General features: G+C 41.5%; 1 protein-coding gene across 4 annotated transcripts in view; it reads right to left on the bottom strand.

The window, feature by feature from the left end:
* The window catches only part of anks1b (ankyrin repeat and sterile alpha motif domain containing 1B), a 346,827-nt gene that overhangs the window by 188,666 nt on the left and 136,854 nt on the right, over positions 1-21,307 (bottom strand). For all 4 annotated transcript variants that reach the window (XM_049566517.1, XM_049566518.1, XM_049566520.1 and 1 more), the window contains 5 exons: positions 21,170-21,245; positions 18,416-18,517; positions 12,698-12,820; positions 11,700-11,884; positions 1,226-1,357 (listed from right to left, as the gene is read on the bottom strand). In XM_049566517.1, the coding sequence (XP_049422474.1) occupies positions 1,226-1,357; positions 11,700-11,884; positions 12,698-12,820; positions 18,416-18,517; positions 21,170-21,245 (618 nt within the window). The remainder of the gene's footprint in view (positions 1-1,225; positions 1,358-11,699; positions 11,885-12,697; positions 12,821-18,415; positions 18,518-21,169; positions 21,246-21,307) is intronic.

Genomic DNA, 21,307 nt, shown 5'->3' with positions numbered 1-21,307 from the left:
AACAGTGCTTTGGTATTTTCATAGGCGAAGGAGAAGTCAAAACATCAAATAAATATTGTGTATTGTTATGTAGCCTAAAAATACTGCAATGTTATTTAAAGGCCATACTGTCCAGCCCTCAGAACACGTGCACAATGTATAAACACTGCAATGCAAGCAGGGAGATCAGTACACCTGCTGTGCACAAAGTGTTTAACAGGCCTACATTTCTAATTTCCAACTATTTCCTGGGTTAACTGTTCGTACCTAACACCAATATTTCATTTGGGCAGGGAGGGTAAATATATGAAGTCTACATCAGTGGGAATAGATGACTCACACTGCTGCCTCATTTTGTGATTTAGGCTCAGAAAATGGGTAGACCTGAAGCATAAATCCTTTCAAGTGCAACCTACAACACCTAAATATGTTTGAAAGGTGTATATACTATACTTCATCTTATTTTTCCCAGTGCCATTATGAGTTGTTGATATCAGACATCAGATGCCAAATATCAACTCTCCATGTAGCGTGTACATAAAACTCTTTCACCTGAGTTTTCTGACAGAAAAATCAATGCTGGTTTGGGCCCTCTATGAAATACGATATGAATCAAACGCTTAAAGTCACATTCATATTCTACTGTGTATTCCTTTGCTGCTGCAATATTCACATTTGCCCGACAGGCATGATTATCCATTTATGTGATCTCGCTGTATCAGATATTTCAGTTGAATGTTACTCATTCGAAGTTCATGAACCAAGTCCCTCTCATAAAAAGGTAAAAGTTTCAAAACTGGAGAGATAAGGAGATTTTTTTTGGGGGGGGGGGATTCTGATAACTAGAGAAAAAGTGAAGATGAAAGACAGAACAAGCATATGAGCAAAAAAGAGACAGCGACTGAACATCCAGAGCTGCCAGGAGAGCCAGTCTCTCTTGTGACGGCTCATTCGCTGCGTTCCCAAGGTAACCAGTAAAAGTATTCACCCAGAACAATGGGATATCACTAGCCTGTAATTTCACTGTAGTGAAGCAGTGTGTGTGTGTGTGTGTGTGTGTCTGTGTATGTGCGCATGCCGTGTTATTTCACACCATGTGACAAGCTTATAAATGTTGATTATTAAGTGACCATGTTGTTTGTGTGTGTGTGTGTGTGTGTGTGTGTGTGTGTGTGTGTGTGGTTCAAACCGTCTTGCCGCCGCTGCCCAGTTACTGTAGGCTTATTCAGGCTTTGTGTGTGGGTACCTGTGACAGGCTGGAAAAGCCGAGGTTGTGGCAGCCATTGCAGGGCGTCAGGGCCTCCCAGAATCCAGTGGGGCCGCAACTCTTTTCTGCCTCATCCTCTTCCAGGGCCATGGCGAGAGGTGGGGTCGGCCGCTGTCAGCACAAATAACAAAAAAAAAAAAAAAAAAAAAACTTTTCAGTAACCAATCATGAGGAAGTCAAAGGTCAGAAGATTTGTGTACCCTGACGAGATTAATCTGCAATTGCATTATCTACGCGCAAAGAACTGGTGAATGACAAGAGATGATTTATTTAGACAGTGTGAAAAGAGGTTTACAAGGACAGAAGGCAACGTGAAATTGCTTCTTAAGCTACAAAACAATTTTTAAATTAACAAGTGGATCAAATGTGAATATATGTTGTGAAAGAGGCTGCTTGTAGTGACAAATGCTACTAGTTGCTCATTGTATTGGGTGCCTTTCTTCACTGTACAATCTAATCTTAGAAATCTTGTCATATTTGATCAGTCTATGTACTTCGATCAGCATATCAAGTCATTGGCCCATACAAGCTTCTTTCATTTAAGAAAACTTGCCAAAAAATTGTGCACGCTTTTGTATCATCCAGGCGAGACTACTGCAATTCTCTTTTAACCTGCTGGAAAGCTGCTGACCAGTTACAGCAGGTCGACTCACAGCACACACATCTTTACATCGACTTCCCATCAAATTCAGGACTCATTCTTTTAAGGTCAAGCACCTGTGTACATCTCTGACCTGATCCATCCTTATATCACCAGAGGGCCACTGCCCTCCTGAACAGGGGTTACAGGTTGTACCTCGTGCTCACCTTTGAGGTGACGGCTCTGACACTGTAGAACTCTGCTGATGCCTTTAAAAAGCAGAAGACTCACATATTCAAACTGGCCTTTGTCTCACATTGTTCTGGCTAGTGTTTGTAATAAGTGTTTTTCGAGGTTTGCTGTTGCTTATGTTTAATTGTTTGTTTCTTTTAACGGTTTTTACTCATTTTTTAGTCTTATTCTAAATCAATGTATTTCTGTTGAGCACCTTGCCCTTGCTCTGTGAAAAGTGCTGTACTATATTGACTTTACTTACTTAATTACAGACCCACAGAGATTTATCACTCAACTCTGCCTATACAGTCTGTAAGTTTACCGTTTTGGTTTTCCATCTGGCAGCTTTTCTGCTCTATTGTGTCGGTGTTGTATTTACAGTTGCCCCAAAGTGACCCTAAAGTCAAGATGCAGATGGAGCACATTCATAAAACCTTGTTAATAGATCCAAAACAAACAATGAACAAGATCTTTAAGTCACTTCAATCAGCATTTATTTGTCACATGGAATAATTCAAGGTACAACCCCAGTGTAATGTGATCCCATCAGCTCCTTTAACTTGTGTACTGTGATTTAGTCCTTTTTCCCCATCTTCTTACATTGTTGGCTGCTGTAATCTTTGGATTCCGATTATGTAATGATTTAACTGTCCACATATTCCAAACTCAACAACATGGTCGCTCCTCCCGAACATGGGCAGCACTGCACTTCAGTCACCTCTAAATAGCATATAGCAGCGATTCCACAGCAGACAGACCAAGGACAGCACCTCACAATCACACCATCACCAGTCCGTATTCATAATAAAACACATGCCTTCTCTCATTCTCTCACCAGAGTACTCTGCTCTGTTGGATTACACACACATACGCACATAGAAAAAGAGTCACCTGGTTGAATGCTGCTGTCCAAGAGTTTCAGAGGATTAGAGGACATTACAGTTCCTGACATCCTGTTGGAAACTGATGTGGCACGGAGGTCGTGTAGCTTATTTCTGTTGCCTGTGCAATGACTAGCAGGATGCTAGCTCAACTGGTGCTCATTCTTCTCCCTCTTTTCTCGATCACAAGTGCTATACCATAGGCAACTGGACTTGCTTGAGTTTCTTGAAGACGTTTTGTCTCCCATCCAAGAGGCTTCTTCAGTTCTTCAGGATTTAAACTCCATGTTGGTGTGAACCCTTACAGAGTCATTAAGGCCATCACCTGGCCATCTTGTGTGTCCTTAGGGTTAGAGGAGTCCAGGTGAGAATGGAATGTTAAGTCATCTGGCAAGGGATCCCAAGACTGCATTGAAAGTGGGTGATAAGTGGTGTCATAAGCCATCTCCTCTGTTTAACGATGGACGTTCCAGTTTGACGTAGATGGCTTCTGTCACTTATCTTTCAAACCATCTGTCTTCTTTGGCCAAGACGTGAACATCGCAAGGAGTGTCCCTTCTCATTTAGATGTAAGTGGACAGCTGAGTCTTGACCTGAGGAGCTGGCTCTCCTGTGCTGTGCCATGCGCTTGTGGAGTGGTTGATTTGATTCATTAATGTACAAATCTGCATTCCTGGCTGCACTGACCTGCATACACTACATTACTCTGCTTATGCCTGGGTGTTTCGCCCTTGGGTGGACGAGTTTCTGTCTCAGTGTGTTTGAAGTGCACAGGGATGTGGTGTTTGTTGAGGATCCTCCTGAGTTTCTCAGATACCTTACTGCAACGTAAGAAATGACAATGTTGTTTTGTTTTCGTGTCTCTTCCTCTCTGCAACTCAAGCAAGTCCAGTTCACCTCGATATAACTCTTATGGTTACCATGACCTGGGTGACTGCTAATCTTCACCGACATCTTTTCTGGATGTTTACTGATGAAGACCTTGACCTGGCTAGCTAGTAGAAGTAGCAGAAGGAGAGCTAAAAGACTGGTGAGTTGATTTCCACATCCCAATGAGTAACTTGCAGCCACACGCCACCACCGTCCAAAGCAAACCACAAAAAGCAACACTAAGTCTTTCAAAATAGACATAAGAGCGTAAATTAACACAAATTTAGCAGAGCTGACAGAGAGGCAACTTGAAACATCTGTGCCTTCACTTGATTTCATATTGAAGTTTGGGGTATTATTATTTTTCTAAGAGCAAGGTTGGATGAGATAACAGCACATCCTTAATACAAATCAAGAGTTTCAAGGATTCCACTGAAATCAGGTTTTACTTTCCTTCTCTTGTTGAGATGCTGATGCTCATTTTAGAATAATCTTGAAACAAGTGGCACATCATTTTGCATTGCAGCTCTGCATGCCACAATGAGTTAACCAGAGACCAGAAAGGTGCAGGAACAGCAGAACAACTTTATCACTCACACATGCTCACTGCGTCCTTCCCTGGGGCTCTTTGGCTCCCAGGAGGCAGGTGTGTAGATGAGCACTGTGGCATGAGGTGTCAGAGGGCAGATGCTGCCCACCTGATATCTCAGTGAACCATATGATGCAGCAGAGGACGCAGGTCACACTAGATTACATAGACAGATACCACTGCAGTGTCTGATCTGTAGCTTTTAAAAGGGGAGGCAGAGGGAGAGAGCTGAGGGGGGGTGCTGAGGGAGAGATCTAATGACGAGAGAAAAATCATCCTTACAAAGACAGTCTAAAAAAACAGGAGGGCAAAGAAATCAAGTTAAAGAGGGAGAGGATTAAGAGAGACACTTGGGGGGCATGTTAAAGATATGATGAAGTGCTGGCAGAAAAATCTTAAATTAGAAGAAAATTTTAAGAAAAATCAAGAGGAGATACAGAGGGAGGAAAATGACAGATGGGAAGAGCAACAGAGCAGCAGTCAGACTGAAGATGGAGGCAGAAAATGAGGCAGAAACCAAAAGGTCACAAATCACTCCAGATTGCAAAGGGACCTCTGCAACACTGGAATATTGATTGATGTAAAACGGACTGCAGTCCTCACATACACACACTGCACCATATGCATAAACAATACACAGATACATCCTTTCATTACCGTAAGAATCAGATATCAGCCAGTGTTCGATAGAAAGGACACCATTAATTATTCATTACTGAGGACAGCATAACTAATCAATTTTACATTAGTAATCTATGTGAGCCTTCATGGTGTGGGGAATGTTTTTCTACTTAACTACATAAGGAAGTGTTTTTTTATGTCTGCGACTGCATTTTGGGAGCCTGTCAGATTAATCCTGTGACCTGAACTGACTCTACTGTATTGCAAAACATTTAAGACTCATACTTGGGAAAAAAAGCACATTTTAAAAAGTTATTCAATTTCACCCAGATTTTTGCACGCACAAAAATTACCTGAAATGTCACAGAAAAGAAATGTGAATTAGACACATTTCCATCACCTGGTTTGCACAGTTTTGTCAGAAGTTGACTGTTAAAGCTACGCTTTACGCATGGCTGTAATCCACTTGTAAAGAGAGTAGTAGGGGTTGCAAATATTATTGCAAATGATTAGTCGTTTAAACGATGAAACGTCCGCCCCCTCTCTAGTTGGCACCAGAAATAGACGGTTAACCATGTACAAGGCCACTTAACTGTCATGCAGCTGCCCGCCACTAGTGGGTGCTGCAGAGCCGTTAGACTGCAGTCCCCCTCCCCGCAGGAATGCCTGAGTAGATTGGAGTTTTAAAACAGCATGGTGGTAAACTGGAGAGATGTCCTCTCACAAAACCAGCGTGGTTTGGCTGTATTTTGACATAGAAAATGAAAACAAGGTAGCATGTAGGCTGTGTCAGGAAAAACTGGCATACAATCACTCGACTGGAGCAATGCGCAACCACATTCAGCTCAAGCATTTGGATGTTAACCCGCACATTCATATTGAATGGCGCATAGTGCTTCACAATTCAGCCACAATTGATCTTTTTTTTTTAGATGTTATATTAGTTAGTTAGTTAGTTATTTTGTTAACTTTAAGTAAATGTTGTCAGATAATGTGCAGGGTTTACATTCATAATGCACATAGCAAAATGCCTCTCATTTCAGCTGACATTTAATTATAATTTAGATGTTGTTTTAACTGAATTTCTATCATTTCTGTTGGATTATCTGCAAGGTTCAATGTGCCCCACATTTCAGAGGCAGGATATTTATTTCAGATGTTATTTTAGGGGTTAGCTTTTGACTGAGTTGCCATCATGTTCACATTCATACCACACGGCGTAAAGTGTCTCGTACTTCAGTGGCATTTAAAATCTGACATGGTTGTTGAAGATTGTGATTAAAGGCTTCAAAGGGCTCTTAAAGCCCCTACAAGGAACTTTCATTTTGAGTTGATTCTGGCAACCCTGTGGACAAAAGCGGTAGTGTTTTGCCGAAATGAAGCCTACTTTTCCCATGAGCTCTAGCGTATATTGTCGTAAAGACGCTTACCTGGCTCGCGCATGTGTTTGTTTTGGGGATGCATGAAACAGCAAGACGGGAAAACTTTGCCCCCGCTCCTATCGGGGAACCCAGCTCACCTCTGCCATGCCCCAGCTCCACCTCTCCAGCGGAAGCGCCACCGCCGCCAGGATAAATGCAGCGGTCGGCTGGTAAGGCTGAAGGCCTGTTTGGCGAGCACTTCCACGGCTTCTTGGACTGAGTATGGAGTGGTGCCTCGCCTCTTTATTTCTTGGCACTCGCTGGACCCTGTCAACGCCTGGCTGGTACCTGTCGTCGGCCCGGATGAGGTGTTCCAGCCCCGCGCCTGCTCTCATCGTCCTCGCTGGCGTGGGGTGAATCTGCGCAACCCGTGGCCTCTGTGTGTGGCTCCCCGGACAGCTAATGCCGTGGACCCGCCGGCCCCTGCCAGGATTGGGCTGGTAAATGCTAGATCGCTAGTGAACAAAACGTTTATCCTGAAGGATTTCTTGACTTCCCGAGGATTGGATTTTCTCTGTGTGACTGAGACGTGGCTGACTGTTGGTGAGTCCAGTGCTTTCACAGAACTTTTATCCGATGATTGCTGCTACTTTAACTCCCCGCAGACGTTGGGTCGAGGAGGAGGAATAGCGACTATTTATAAGAGTCACTATAAATGTAAGCAGCTAGGTAAGATGACGTGTGCCATCGGAGTGCCGTAAATCGTTTCGTCCTGGAAGCGACCTGGGGCGGACCCGGAGAGAGTTTCCTAAAGGTATGGATATACACTATATAGAAATAGCTTATCTTCACACCGATGGTCTCATTTGCTGTTGTAGGTCACGCACAGACATCAGCAGAAACAAGAGACTTTTGCATATCCATTTAAAAGTTCCTTGTAGCAGCTTTAATGCACACAATATTTTTGGGACAATGTTTCAAATATTTAACAATAAATGGTGCTAAATTTCAACTGTTTTCTGAGTGTTTTACTTTTTTTTAGACTAGTCGACTAGTCTTGATTAAAATTTCTGTTTAGTCGACAGCAACATCCTTAGTAAATAGCAGTAAGCCAGAGGGCAGGCACACCTCGTTTTTAAAGGGATTTGGAATGACACTCTGATTGGTTAAAGTCATGTTACACCTAAAACACATCTATAATTCATCAAGGAACTACTCTTTACCCTTTACGCCAAGATTATGAGCCATTTAACTTGCAGAAGTGGGAGTTGGAAATACCCTAAGTGCACTTGCACCATACACTTCAGACCATGCTCTATGAATCTTTTAAACATGGCCCTTCATGTCGAATGTTTGTAGCCAATCAACAGAAAATTAATCAAAAAGCAAAAATGCCGAGTGCATGCTGGTTCCAGCTTTTTGAATATGAGAATTTGTTGCATTTCGCCATCTTACATCATTGTATGAGGAATGTTGATTGGACATAAAATAAAAAACATTATTCATTTCCTGACATTTTTCTAATCAACTGAACAGACTAAATATTAAACATAATCTTTTATGATACAGTATAAATATCAGCAGAAAATATTACCAGTGTCAAACAGTGGAGTTTTCTTTCAGGGACACGTACTAGTTTAACCACAATAAACACACACATACTCTAAGTACTCATTTAAACACAGGACACGTACACACACAAACGTGCATTTCCATTACAGCTTGGTTTACACACAGAAAACCAAGGCAATGTGAGAAGCCTGCACTGCTTTCTTCCTTTGTGTGTGTGTGTGTGTGTGTGTGTGTGTGTGTGCTGTCTTAGGTTTTTGCATGTTTTATTCATGTGTAACCGACACAACAAATCACATACTAATGGCTCCGGCCACACGTACAGACAGTAGCCTGGGGGCACATAGGCACATAAACACACCTACACACTGCGAATGTCAGTAATGGAATACAAATTGGTACTTATTGAGAGAGAGAGAGAGAGAGAGAGAGAGAGAGAAGATGGATTGAGATAATTACAGCCTAAGTGAGCAAAGATTTGTGTGTTGAACATACATGAATGCGTGCATGAGCCTTGGCAGGTTCAGACGCATGCTGCACTGTACGTAAACATGCCTCGGCTTGCTTTCATATTGAGCCTTTTACAGAAATGGAAAAGATGATGAGCTATTGATCAGCGTCAAAATATTTCTTCACTGGGGTGTGTGTAAGGTGTGTCTCTGTGTGTGTGTTAGTGTGTGAGCGAGGAGGGAAATAGGAAGAAAAATGGACACATCGTAATGACCAAGCCAGAAGCACAGACACACACACAACTGCATTTCTTTGGATGCTTCTCTGTGTGTGTTTGTGAGTGTGTGTGTGTGTGTGTGTGTGTGTCTGTGTGTATGTGTGTGTGTGTTTGTGAGTGGTCTAAAGGCTCAGGTGGGGGGTCAGTGTGATAGATGACCTCTGTGTCCTGCGGTGCATCTGACTTCCTGGACACTGGAATTGAAAAAGCTCAGATCCTCTTTGTCACGCTGTGCTGGCTGTTAGAAATAAACTGCAGCTGTGATTCTGTGCTCAGCTAATACTGAGAAAAGTCAGCTATTTCATCCCCAAACTGGAATTCAAACCAATACAGTCTAATCAGTTTTCCTGTATGTGTGTGTTTGTGTGTGTGTGGAGAGAGAGAGAGAGTAAACAACTGGAGTTGATATTACCAGCAATATTTTTGTATAAAATAAGCCTAATGAGAAGATGCAAGGTCAAGACAAGCGGTGTCTGCGGGCTGTCAGCGGATGTTTGAGCACAAATAGTGATTACAATTTTAAACTAATTCAGGCAAACAACAAACAGAAGTTGTTGCGTTTCAGTGACAAGTGAATACTCAATTGGACGAGCCGGCTCAGTGGCATCAGTCTGTGTGATACTGCCCTCTGTTGTCAACACAGACCAAGTACAAGCCTTCATTTTAGCACAGCCTTCAGGTGGCCTGGGTGGTTTTTCTGTCTGCATATGCATTGTATTAATAACAAACCAAAACATTTAGATGTCTTTCTGCACTGCTGTGAAAATGCCTTGCCTTAAATTGCAATTTAATACAGAATGATTAATGTAATAATTTGATGTAATACCATATCTACACTGAAGTACAAGTGTTCGCACCATCTCTCTCTTTATAACTCATTTTATAAAAAGGCAAAAAAAATAATATGATCAGTCAAAACATTGTAATTATCTCTGGGACAAAAAAGTACCACCCTAGTTTTAGCTATGGCTGCAACTCATTAAATGATCACTTTAATTGAAAATGTACCTGTTAAATGTCAGAAAATGGTGAAATGTTACCTGAAATTCAAACTTGCCAACACCCTAATTTCCCTGGCAGTCGCTTTTTTAATTGCCTTCTTGGTTTTCACAATTGACCAGTATTTCGCCCGATTTACAACAAAGTTTTACACCTTTTTTTCCTTTAAGTCATCACAAACTATCATATAAAAGCTCTACGACAATAATAGTTTCTACTTGGGCCTGCATGAGTCAGACGCAGCTGCCAGTGACACCTTGTGTCTGTGCTCATCACATCAGGCATGCGTGACGGAACACTCTAGCTGGAGTTGTACTGGTGCCTTGGGGGTCAGCAGGGACCTGACATGTCCTGTGCAGGAGCAGGAAACCCAGCCCTCTGCAAGAGACTATGAGCCTCCCGTTCCAGGACCCAGGGGTATGTGGGCCAGAGAAGACAGCTGGCTGTGGGTCCCTGGCGCAGGACAAGCCTACAAGCCTGGCCTCCCCATCCTCGTCCTGGTGCTGAACTATCAGGGGCATGAACCAAAAGCTAAACCATAACTCAACCATATTTTTCCCTACTTGATGTCTCAAGGCTGGCAAGTAAGCAGAGGTGACCTCTTCATATTGCTTATTTTGTCTGACCACAGCAGTCCAAAGCCCAAAACTATTCAGTTTACAATGACGTAACACAAAGAAAAACGTCAAGCCCTTACTTTTGAGAGGCTGAAACTAGTAATCCCTGTAACATTTAATTGATAAACAGTCAACTTGGCTTATTACTTAAGCACAAGTGAAGTTGTGATATACAGCTGCTGTGGATAAGCAGGTAGACTTGATCATGCACTGATTGTACTGTCGGTCGTTTGGGCTCTGGCATTTGAAAGTGTCCTTGAGCAAGTCACTGAATCCTGACCGCTCCCAATAGGCCAGTGCCATGCTTAGTAGCTCACTGCCATCAGTGTATGAATGTGTCAATGAAGTGTAAAGCACCCTGGATAGTAGGGCAGTTGATTTATTCTAAAGATTTTATTACTCAATGAAAATAACAGTTAACAAACCAAAAAAAATCCAAAACTTGTCTCATTTATATTTAAATGTTTCATTCAATCATCTCTTTTAAAAAACAATAGCAGCCCTTTCCCTGAACTAGGGACCCATTATTTTTACTTATGTACTTCTCTTAAAACTAAAAGGTTTTGACAGTGATTTATTTCAACACTGGAGTAATACGCAGTTAAGATAATCACTGGCTAATGTATTTTTTCATCAGCGGGTCAAAGAAAATAATGGAAGCAATTTATAGACTGTACTAACAGTCTGTAATATTATTTTAAGCCTTTTTGTCATTCATGCATGGCCATTAAAGTAAACAGAAAATATTGAATGGCCAAATAACAATATTAGATAACGCATGGTGTTAATGTTACAGTAGTAATGGTGCAGAAATTACTTTTAATATGGGGGAGAAGAAACATTTAGAAAATCAATCATAAGTTATCATTTAATAGAAATATGTTGTGCGTGTTGATAATGTTAATATATCATGCTTTGGTGGGGACAAAAAGGACAGTGCTGTCTTGCTGCCATCTTGAATGCATAGCAGTTGTAGTCCATTTCAGATTTCCAAAGCTTTCAGAGCACCACACTGTCTAAAATACTCCCACACTTTGGATAATGGTGGTTATGGTGAGGTTTTGTAGCTGCAGCTTGTTCTATGCTTTGACTAAGCTCAACCCCCTTCTTCAATGTGATGAGCGATGCAAGTTTTGCAAATTGGCCATATTTCTGTAATCCGTGGCGTCAATTACAACAATGAGTCACCCAAGACCTATTGGATAAAAGCGCCATATAAATGCAGCCCAATTATCATTAGTACAAATTACCTCTGTGCCACTAAATTATAACAGCTGTGACAAGTTGTGATTTCTTAACTCAGAAGTGTGAACATACAAGAAGCCCTTAAAGACAGGACCAGGGATAAATAATACACCGAACTCCTTCAAATGCACTGATCATCTGTCAGAAAAGAGCGCCTTACCTTGACGCGGGTCAGGGTGCCATTGGGTCGATCCGGGCGCTCCTCGTCAGAGAGCCGCCCGCTGCCAAAGCTGTCCATGGAGTGGGAGGAGATGGTGTGGCAGAGCTCCTCAAAGGAGTAGTCCCTGTCCCGGCACTTCTTGATCTCGTGGAGCAGTTTGGACAGCTCACTTGTCACAGCATCATCTGGGGAGAGGAGGAAGACGAGACAGAGCAGGGGTGGAGGAAGTAAGAAATACATCCAAAGTTCCCTAAAGTGTCAGAATAAAGCAAGTCCCTATCACTGTGGGTACAAGAGTGGTAAAGAAAATAAAATGTATAACTGAGTAAAGACTACGCCTATCCCTCTAAGACGACAAGGTAATGTAAGATTTGATTCTTTAATTTTCACACCACCAAAGCAGACTGCACTGTAGAGAAATATGTAGAAGATATTGATTTCCACAGTCTTGTTATTTTCACTAGACAGAACTAACTGTTTCTAAAACAGGCAGGAGAGCAGATCAGCAGGAATTCAACTTGTTGCAATGTTATGTTCATAACACAGGGGGCAGCGCTGGACAGGGAAAGTGTACGGCTGTTGAGAGCTGTAGTTACTGTCATTCTCCACTAACAGAGCTGCTCTCCATGGCTGGATTTATATTTCATTATTTGACCATATTGCAGAAATAAATTACACTTCAAATCCACTTTGGAGATATATTTTTTCCACAACAAAAAAGTTACACAAATGCACAAAAGTCAAGTTGAAATATGCTCAGGATGAAAGATAAATTCTTCCTCTTGGCTGCACAGTTGGTTTAGTATATTTCTTTTACTTAGGTCAATACATTTTTATGTTAAGGCATATTTTAAAGCACATCCTGAACCTCATGAAAAAAGCATTTTTTTCCCAGTCTGAGTTATTAAACATCTTCTACTCTATTTTCTAAAACTCTCTTATATTGGATTGAAACATTTCTGGTCTGGTTCTTATTGTGTATGTGTGCGTTTACTCACTCTTGTGTCTGAGGGAGGGGGAGGCAGAGGGCGAGGGGACAGAGGTTCGAGGTGCGGGGACGGGACACTTGCGAACAGGCTCCTCCACGATACTCTTCCTGTCTGAGTCGTCCATCATATATTCTACAGAGACGTAGAGACAAGGGGGGAGAAGATGCAGGTTCAGACAATGAAAGACAAAAATAGGGGAATGTTTTGGGGGAACAGGAAAAAAGAGGAGGAAGAGACACCGGCCGGAAGAGGAGTTTGGAGGAGAATGTGATGGTTGGGTGAGGGTGGGGGAGGGAAAAGCATTTCAGAGGCATTTTACTGGATCAATATAATAGCACAGCCATCAGCATGGTAAACAGCTTGTGCTGCATTCAATTCGCACTTTTCGCCGCACCGCAAATTCACTTCACAGCTTCTGCTAATAGAGCACTCTGCTGTTCATAAAAGCAAAAGAGAAGAATTATGGGGAAAGCAAAAAAAGGGGGGGGAAAGGAGGGATGAGGGATGAGGAGAGAAAGCAGGTTCAGGTGTGGGGGCGGACAGTACGTTGAGCACTGGATAATAAACTTGCTTAAGTGAGGCATTAGCAGCCGAAAACACACTCACACGCTTACACGGAGAAATCATGTGGCAGATTCCCTGCAGAGCACTAATGAGGAATCCTATTAATGTCAGGAAAAGTGTATTGTGTGTTTCTCCTACTAAAAATCTTGGCATTCAGCTCAATAATTATGATACACAACCACACATTTGCATACAATTACACTGAGTATGGGAAGGTATATCAGAGGGTGTCAGAAGGAAGGGATTACAATGCTTTGACAGTTGTATTCCTCTGTACTCATACTTCAATAGACTGTCACAAACAGCACAAGACGCACAGCCTGGTGTTGCAGCTGAACTACTGCACTGCTCTGTGAGTACATAACCAGTTGCTGCTGGGCAGTAAAAAGTGAACTGTTAATGAATCCGAACAGTAGGAGTAATGAGATCTCCTCATAACGAGGTGCCTGTGGCAACCAGAAAGCCCCTCAGCTGGTACAATTGAGTAAATGACATATCTTTTGCTCTTTGTGTGTGTGTGTCCTTCTCCATCTCCTCTCCAACAGGAAATGGCATGCAGCTGATCTTTTCACCAAGTCACAGCTGTGCCCTCTTTCTCTCTCTCCTTCTTCCTCGCTCTCACACACACATCCAGCCTCCTATTTATGCTGAAGTCCAAATCTCTCAGTTTCCAGCGCTGGTTCACTGAGATTAAATTCTGATGGTCGCTTTTCCTCGCTAATATCTACCATCACATAGATTTCTATCATTTAAAAAGCGACAAGTGGTCTATTCATGTCTAGGAAAGTGTTTCCATCACTGATCCTTGACATCTTACAGTCTTTCAGTGTCAAAAGCGCCATGTTCACTTCATATTTGCGGAAAAAAAAAAAAATCACAAAAAAGCACAGTATTTTATTTTCACTGCTCAGGGTTTCAGCAGCGGAATTCAAAGCATGCTCAAATGAAAAATACATTAAACCTGTTCAACACCACTGACCCACCAGTGATCATCCTGTGAAGCCAAGCTTTGTTCGAACACACCAAACCTTACTTTAAATTCCAGTGAAGACCCAAAGTTTCCAAGGATATTAAATATGTCAAGTTTAACATTGGGGAAATGTGTAACAAATAGCAAAGCATCTAGAATGTTTGCAGAATATTGATTTTTTGGGGCACTTGTGGGCAAAAGAACAAGCTGTAGATTTGTTGTGGTTAATGAGTTAGTTGCCCATTTACATATCCAGCAGACATGGGGAAGATTACCATAGTGTATATATGCACTGCTCACATCACAAAGCATTAACAAAGAATGCTACCCACTGGATAAAAAGCTTTTCTTTCTGACGCAGTGTTTCCCCTACCATTAAATTAGCGGGGCGCCCCGCCCCCACAACGACACCCCCCACCCCCCCTTGAAGGTCAAGTTAATTTTATTTAATTTTATTTTCTATGTGGCGCCAGATCACAACAGAAGTCATTTAAGGTTACCTTTCCTATAGAACAGGTCTATATCTTGACCTTTTATTAAACACACTAAATATTCTTATGTTATTTACCTTATTCAAACAACGTTATGTCATTTCTGTCTCTACATGGTTGCACGTTTACAATTCTCTTCTGCTCTCTGTATCGCGCACGGCGGGGTTCTGCTCCGATTCGCACACGGGATCCAAACCCTGCCCAACTTGACGCAATTTGTTACCTGACATAGTTACTGTTATGGACAGTGGCTAAATGACCATCAAAAGACAGCTTTAACGCACTATCGTGTTTCCAGAATTTGTAGAACTTGTAGAAAAGACTGTTTGCCTGATGAAGGTTTAGTCACTGAAACATTGCAGCAGCATTAAAATCCTTATTTTTCCAAGTCAGATAGTGTGCCAGAGTCTTCTCTACAAGTTTTATTCTTCTCGTCCCTCTCCTACGAACCTGTTTGAGACTAGATATGCGAAGTATTCCTTCTTTTTAAGTAGACATGGTACCAGAGTATTGGTTATCATGACATCCCCAACGGTCAGTTGCTAACTTTGTCTGATGTTCGGTGCTGGACAAGTGGCATACAGGTATTAAGAGTAATAAAACTGAATCAAAACAGTTGAGTTGCAGGCTGTAAAACCAAAACAATGAGCTGAAATTGATTTAATTTGTATGTGGTCTTTGACTGTAACAGTATACATATGAAATGGGAAACTGGAGTCCCCAATTACAACTAAAATACTCAGTCTGTTGCATCATTGTGATTTCCCTGGTTTAATGTCAGCTTTACGTCTGTTATTTTCTAGCCGTGGCCAATTTGCAACATTCCTGGGAGTCGGTCTGTGTTTCCCTTTCTATATTTGCCTCCGAGTTATGACCAACTCGCTGTTAATTTAGGCTCTGACATATTCTCCTCATCCCTCTATCCCTCCAGTTTCTGTGTGCCTTTATCTCACCCTCTTTAAATCATGTGTAACTATGTGGCTTACATTCACCCAGAGATTACATGACGACAGATAGTGAAGGCCTCCGAGCCACAGATTACAGCGTTCACACCGAGCCTCATAATCACCTCAAGACAACACTGTCTTTAAAAGTCGCAATCTGGAGAATCTCTGGGTCTCTGGGGACTGTGGAGTAAACTCACACTAACAATCACTGGTCACACACAAAACACATACTGCAGTAAACATGGCAGCAAAAAAGGGACTTTTAATGGCAGGTCAGGGACCAATGTGAGGAAGACTGAAGAAAGAAAGTGAAAACACTGAGAATTAAATGTACTTTTCTTATGCTGAAATAGGCTGACCAGGTACATCTGTAATGTGCTGCTATGAATTTAGGACTTTATTGGTTAGATCCAGTTTAATTATGCAGCAGACATTTAAGACGCATGATGGAAAATGTCTGACTGATTACATTTGGGACAAAACAAGGAATAATAAGACTCCACCTTGGGCTCTGAGAAATTACAGTGGCTATCTTTGGCTGTATTTACATTTTAAAAACCAAAGGATTAATCGATTTAATTGAGAAAATAATCTGCAGATTAATCAAGGGGAAAATAATTGTTAGCTGCAGCTCAGTTTAAAAGCACAATCATCTTTTTCCTTCCCTGTGGTATTTTTCCAGTAAAGGAGATTTTGGCAGGCATGAGCATGCTAATTCACAAAGCATCCTTGAATATTTAAACACTTTGGAAGAGTCCTCCTTCTCTACAGCTCTTCCTCCAACCTGTTTTCACAAGAAAAACTTTGTTTCTTTGTGACTTAAATGCTCCAGTCTGCACCTGGCAACAAGCCTGAGCTCGCCAAATATAACCACATTCAGATTGCAGCCAGTGTAAATGAAAACAGTCAGTCCTCAAGTTAATAGACAGTGTATTTGGATGTAAATAGCGTTGTACACTAATCATAGATTGAAAGATCTAGTGTCACGGAGGTGAAATTCAATGTGAGGATGATGGCCCTGAGAATAAAAGTGAGATATATAAAATTTGTGTCCTTCTAAGGCATAGTGAGGACCTGCTGTTCTGTACAAAGTGTGCCAGGACACATCTTACAACTGTTACTGATACATAACTGTGTTTCACACTTCACTTACATCTATTATAACTGCTCATATTGTAAGTAGCTGTGATTTTGAAAACAGCATATACTGTGCATCGTGGGTCTGAACAAATTCAATGTACAGTAGGTGTCAAAAATGCTTCCAACCCATACATCCACATAGGCTGTATGTTCCTAACCTCCAATACGACACACAGGAGTGCTTCCTAAATGAGTGCATCTATCAATGGACGACTGAATAGCTTGCACATGATCATTATATCACAGTTTTAAATATGTGGTTACCTTTGTGTAACAGTTGCTGTTGCGCCTAAACTACGTGGTTAATGTTAGGAAACAAAACTCTTTCGTTAAGTTTAGAAAAAGAGATCATGATTTGGCTTAAAATAAATACATTTGTTACAAGGGTTGCAGCAATACACCCATTTCACACTATACTTCAGTACGACAATTGACGTTTATGATCACGTCTACATTTGCTTGTCTACAGTGACGGGGGAAAAAATGCAACCAGATAGAAGATTTCCATTTTGTCTCTCCTGTCCTTCGCAACTGCCTGCCAGACTTTTTACACATACGTCTGTGAAAAAAAGAGTTTCAAGTTTTGAAGATAATAAAGCATTTGTTCAACCAAAAACACCCTTCTGTTTTCATTCCTTTTGTAACTGATAATAATACTAATATTAATAACTGTGTTATACTGTGATATTTCCCGAGATGGTTATCGTACTGTGAAAATATTGTTGCAACCCTATTTGTTGCCAACAAAACATAATGTAACGTATCTACATCATGTGACCTACCACGACATACGTTGCATTGTTGGTTTTACATGAGACATGAACACTGGTCTTCTGGGTGAAAGTCCTGTGCTTTTTTGACCCTCTCACCCTAACGTCACCAGACCTCCCTTGATTCCATCATAATTACTACAGCTACTAGAGGTGACCCCCTAGCAATGATCGTGAATATGTGTCATAACACACGTGTACAAACAAACTCTGTGGTCGTATTTTGGAGGAGGACAGTCTCCAAAAAAGCCCTATCAATCCATTTAAATGAAATACCCCAGCAAAACAATCATCCCTAATCACCACCAATAACACAACGCAGGAGAACTGGGAAGGTCACTGTACTGAGGGAACATCAAGGACAACATTTACAGGCTTGAGTTGTGTAACTGTGCACTCTCACACTGTAGCAATTGAACACGTACAGTACCGCAGCTCCCATTGTGTCTCCAATAGAAGATACACTTCCTGGAAAACAAGTTTTCAAATTGGAACACATCCTCTCATAACAACGGTCACATACTCCACACACCAAGAACATCTCAAAATTTGGACTGCCCTTGCACATTTCTACAACTTGTATGCTCTGCGTGTCAACACACCTGCAGTGTAATGTTAACCTACAGCCAATCCAGTCAGCAGAAACACTTGGTGTGCCTGTTAGCTTAATCTCTATACGGGGAAAAAAAACAAAAACCAAAAAAAAAACTGAATACTATATATTTAATCTTCATTTTGTTGTACTACATTTACTCTACAGGAACATTCTATTTTTTGCGCTTGAAATGACCCAATTTTTGAAGTGAAATTCATCTAAATCTAGTGTGTGTGTGTGTGTGTCTTACCTTGAATAAGAGCAGTGATCTGCTGGGATTTCGGTGCAGGATGTTCTCTCAGGATCTCCAGAGCTGTTCTCCCCTGGCTGTCTCTCAGACTGGTGTCGATTTCTGAGGCACAACACACACACAGAAAAATACAAGCACAAGTGTTAATACACACCGACAGCAGGGCAGAGGCCAAGCCTCAACAGCCGTGACACTGATTACATGATAAACCTACTCCTACTTGCTTAAACCCCAGACACAAAAATACAATGCACTCACATACAGTTTGCACATGTGACTGAGACCTGAGATCTGCTGACACACCACTCAGTCACAAAACTCCAGTCAGCAAAAGATGAATGAGCTGCAGTCACCCGAGGATGGATGTGGGATTTTATTAATTCATGAAGACTCTTTACAAGCAGTAAACACGCTTTTCATCAAATTTTAGACCAGTGTTTCTCTTGCAAACATGCACCTTTTACCCTGCTGCATCACAGTCCCAGACAATGACACATATATGAATTCACAAAAAACAAACACACACCAACCCGTGGCTTACACACACACTCAGTCATGCACACACAAACTCAATAGTATGCAGGGAAAATAAATCTTTCTTCTACTTCAGGTCGTGATTTACCTGACTGCTAGCCTGTTTAATCTCTTCCTGTGCTCACAGATCCAATTTGACATGAAAAATAAATGTCATTCCCGCCACTCTGCTGAGCTCCATAAAAGAAAAATGAATAAAACTGAGAGCAAGCACATTCAGACCTGATGTAATTTGCCAGTTTTCTCTCATTCCTATCATACTTCCTTTATACACGTTTTACTGCTCTTCTGTTGCTTTTAACTTAATAGGACTTTCACGTTTCACCTCGTGTTTTGTGCATTTATTATAAATTCAAAAACAGAATAATCTGAATTAATAATGAACTTTGATGCTTAATGCTGTAAGATGTAAGATAAGACAATCTATCACCCTCATGTCAGTATGGTAAATTGAGGCTTTCACCGATTGCTGGTTAGCTTATCTTAGCAAGGACTGGAAAACAGAGGGAAACACCTGGCTCCATTCACTGGCTCATTTATGCTCAACGTTACTGGTATGTATCAGACACAGACATACCTTCTGTCCACACTCAGCGTTCATGTTGTCCATATTTGTTTTCTGAAAGCTATGACCTCTTAACTGGATGCAATGCGAACAAGCGAGTAAGCGAACATCGGTGTTTCCCAGTGAAGATGTCATAACTTGCTATATTTTCAGATCAACTGCAAGTCATTCCTCAGCCTCGCTCAGGGCTCCATAGGCTACTTGAATGATGATGTCACTCGCTTTATGTTATGAAGAGGTGTAACAGGTATGGACAAAACAGAGCAGTACCACCGGAAATCGTAGGGGCAGCGTGGCCAATAGTTGGAGCAAGACACGACCACAGGACAGGATAAAGACATTTTAAAAATGGGGAACTTTTTATATTAAAGGTTTTAAGAGTCATTCAGAAATTTTAAACATGTCCCGATGTATTTAATGGCCTCAAAGTCCACTGGAGTCTACAACGCTACCTCTGACTTTCCCTCTTTCTTAAAGGTCCAGTGTGTAGGATTTAGGGGCATCTATTGGCAGAAATGATTAATAACGTTCACTATTCTTTTCATTATTTTATAATAGGTTTTGTTCCCTTAGAATGAGCTGTTTATATCCACATATGGAGCTGGTCCTCTTCCACAAAGTCTGCCATGTTGTTCTACAGTAGCCCAGAACAGACAAACTAGATAAAGCTATTCGCTTTTTTGTTTCCGACACATGGAGATTTATGGGCAGTGACAGTTTGAAGTCGATGCATCTATTTTTGTTTGTAAACAGAGTATAAATGAGCCTTTCAAGCCTCCGAAGCTCACTAATTAATAACTGATTAATTAAGTTATATCTCCTGCGTGATGTGGCTGAAAGCTCCAGAAAAGGGTTTAATCCAAGACTGCTTTGAAAAAACATTGTTTCCAAGACTGGCAAAGAACTCTGATGCATAATAAATAAATTAGTTAAAAAATGAGTGCAAATTTTCATCAGTAATCCAAAACATGACTATGATATCTTTGATGCGCTGACTGTGTATTTTAACATCCTCAGCTGTTTCCCTGCATAACTGACAGTGAAAGGCCCATCCTGCACCCCCCACCCCACACCCACACATACATGCATACATACAATTTTTCAAGGGTTGTGTAAGATTTAAGTTCAGCAATCAGGCCAACGCAGCCCTGCGCTGATCCAGGATGTTAATAAAATCAAGGCCAAAAGAACATGGCCAGGAAGTTCTGCAGGAAAAAGGAAGTGCTAAAGGAAAAGTGGGTGGAGGGTGGCGGTGGAATCAAAGGACAACGGTCTTCTTTCTAAATTTGCTCTGGATACAAGGAGTTTACATGTGTGTTTTGGTCTCTGCTTATCACCGTGACCCCTTTATCAAGTTGAGTGACATCATCAAAACAAGACACCACATATCATTTCCTGTTTAAGTTTCAGCACCTCCTCCTGACATGACAGAAAAAATGGCCCAAACAATAACAGAGCCGACAGTCCAGGCTTTTAAAACAGAGACAGAATGCAGCAGACAGATGCCTTGAGTTCACCTGAGGGCAAAATTTAACCCACAATCTGGGGGTAAAAACATGTGGAGCATCTAGCCTCAGGTTACAATAAAAAGGAACAACAAGGGAAAACCACACACACACTGTTTTTGTTTTTCCAGGATATATTTATAGACCCACCTGAGTCAAGCAGGAGGCGAACTACATCCATCTTCCCATAGAGAGCTGCCTCGTGGAGGGCACTGCCATTCTCGGTCTGAGAAAAAGACAGAGTGTGTGTGTGTTAATATTCCATCACTTTAACAATTGAACACAGAG

The sequence above is a fragment of the Epinephelus fuscoguttatus genome, linkage group LG22 (assembly GCF_011397635.1).
Source record: "Epinephelus fuscoguttatus linkage group LG22, E.fuscoguttatus.final_Chr_v1".
In the NCBI taxonomy this organism is placed as follows: Eukaryota; Metazoa; Chordata; class Actinopteri; order Perciformes; family Serranidae; genus Epinephelus; species Epinephelus fuscoguttatus.
The sequence above is the reverse complement of the archived record's forward strand: the minus strand, read 5'-3'. Positions and strand labels throughout refer to the sequence as shown.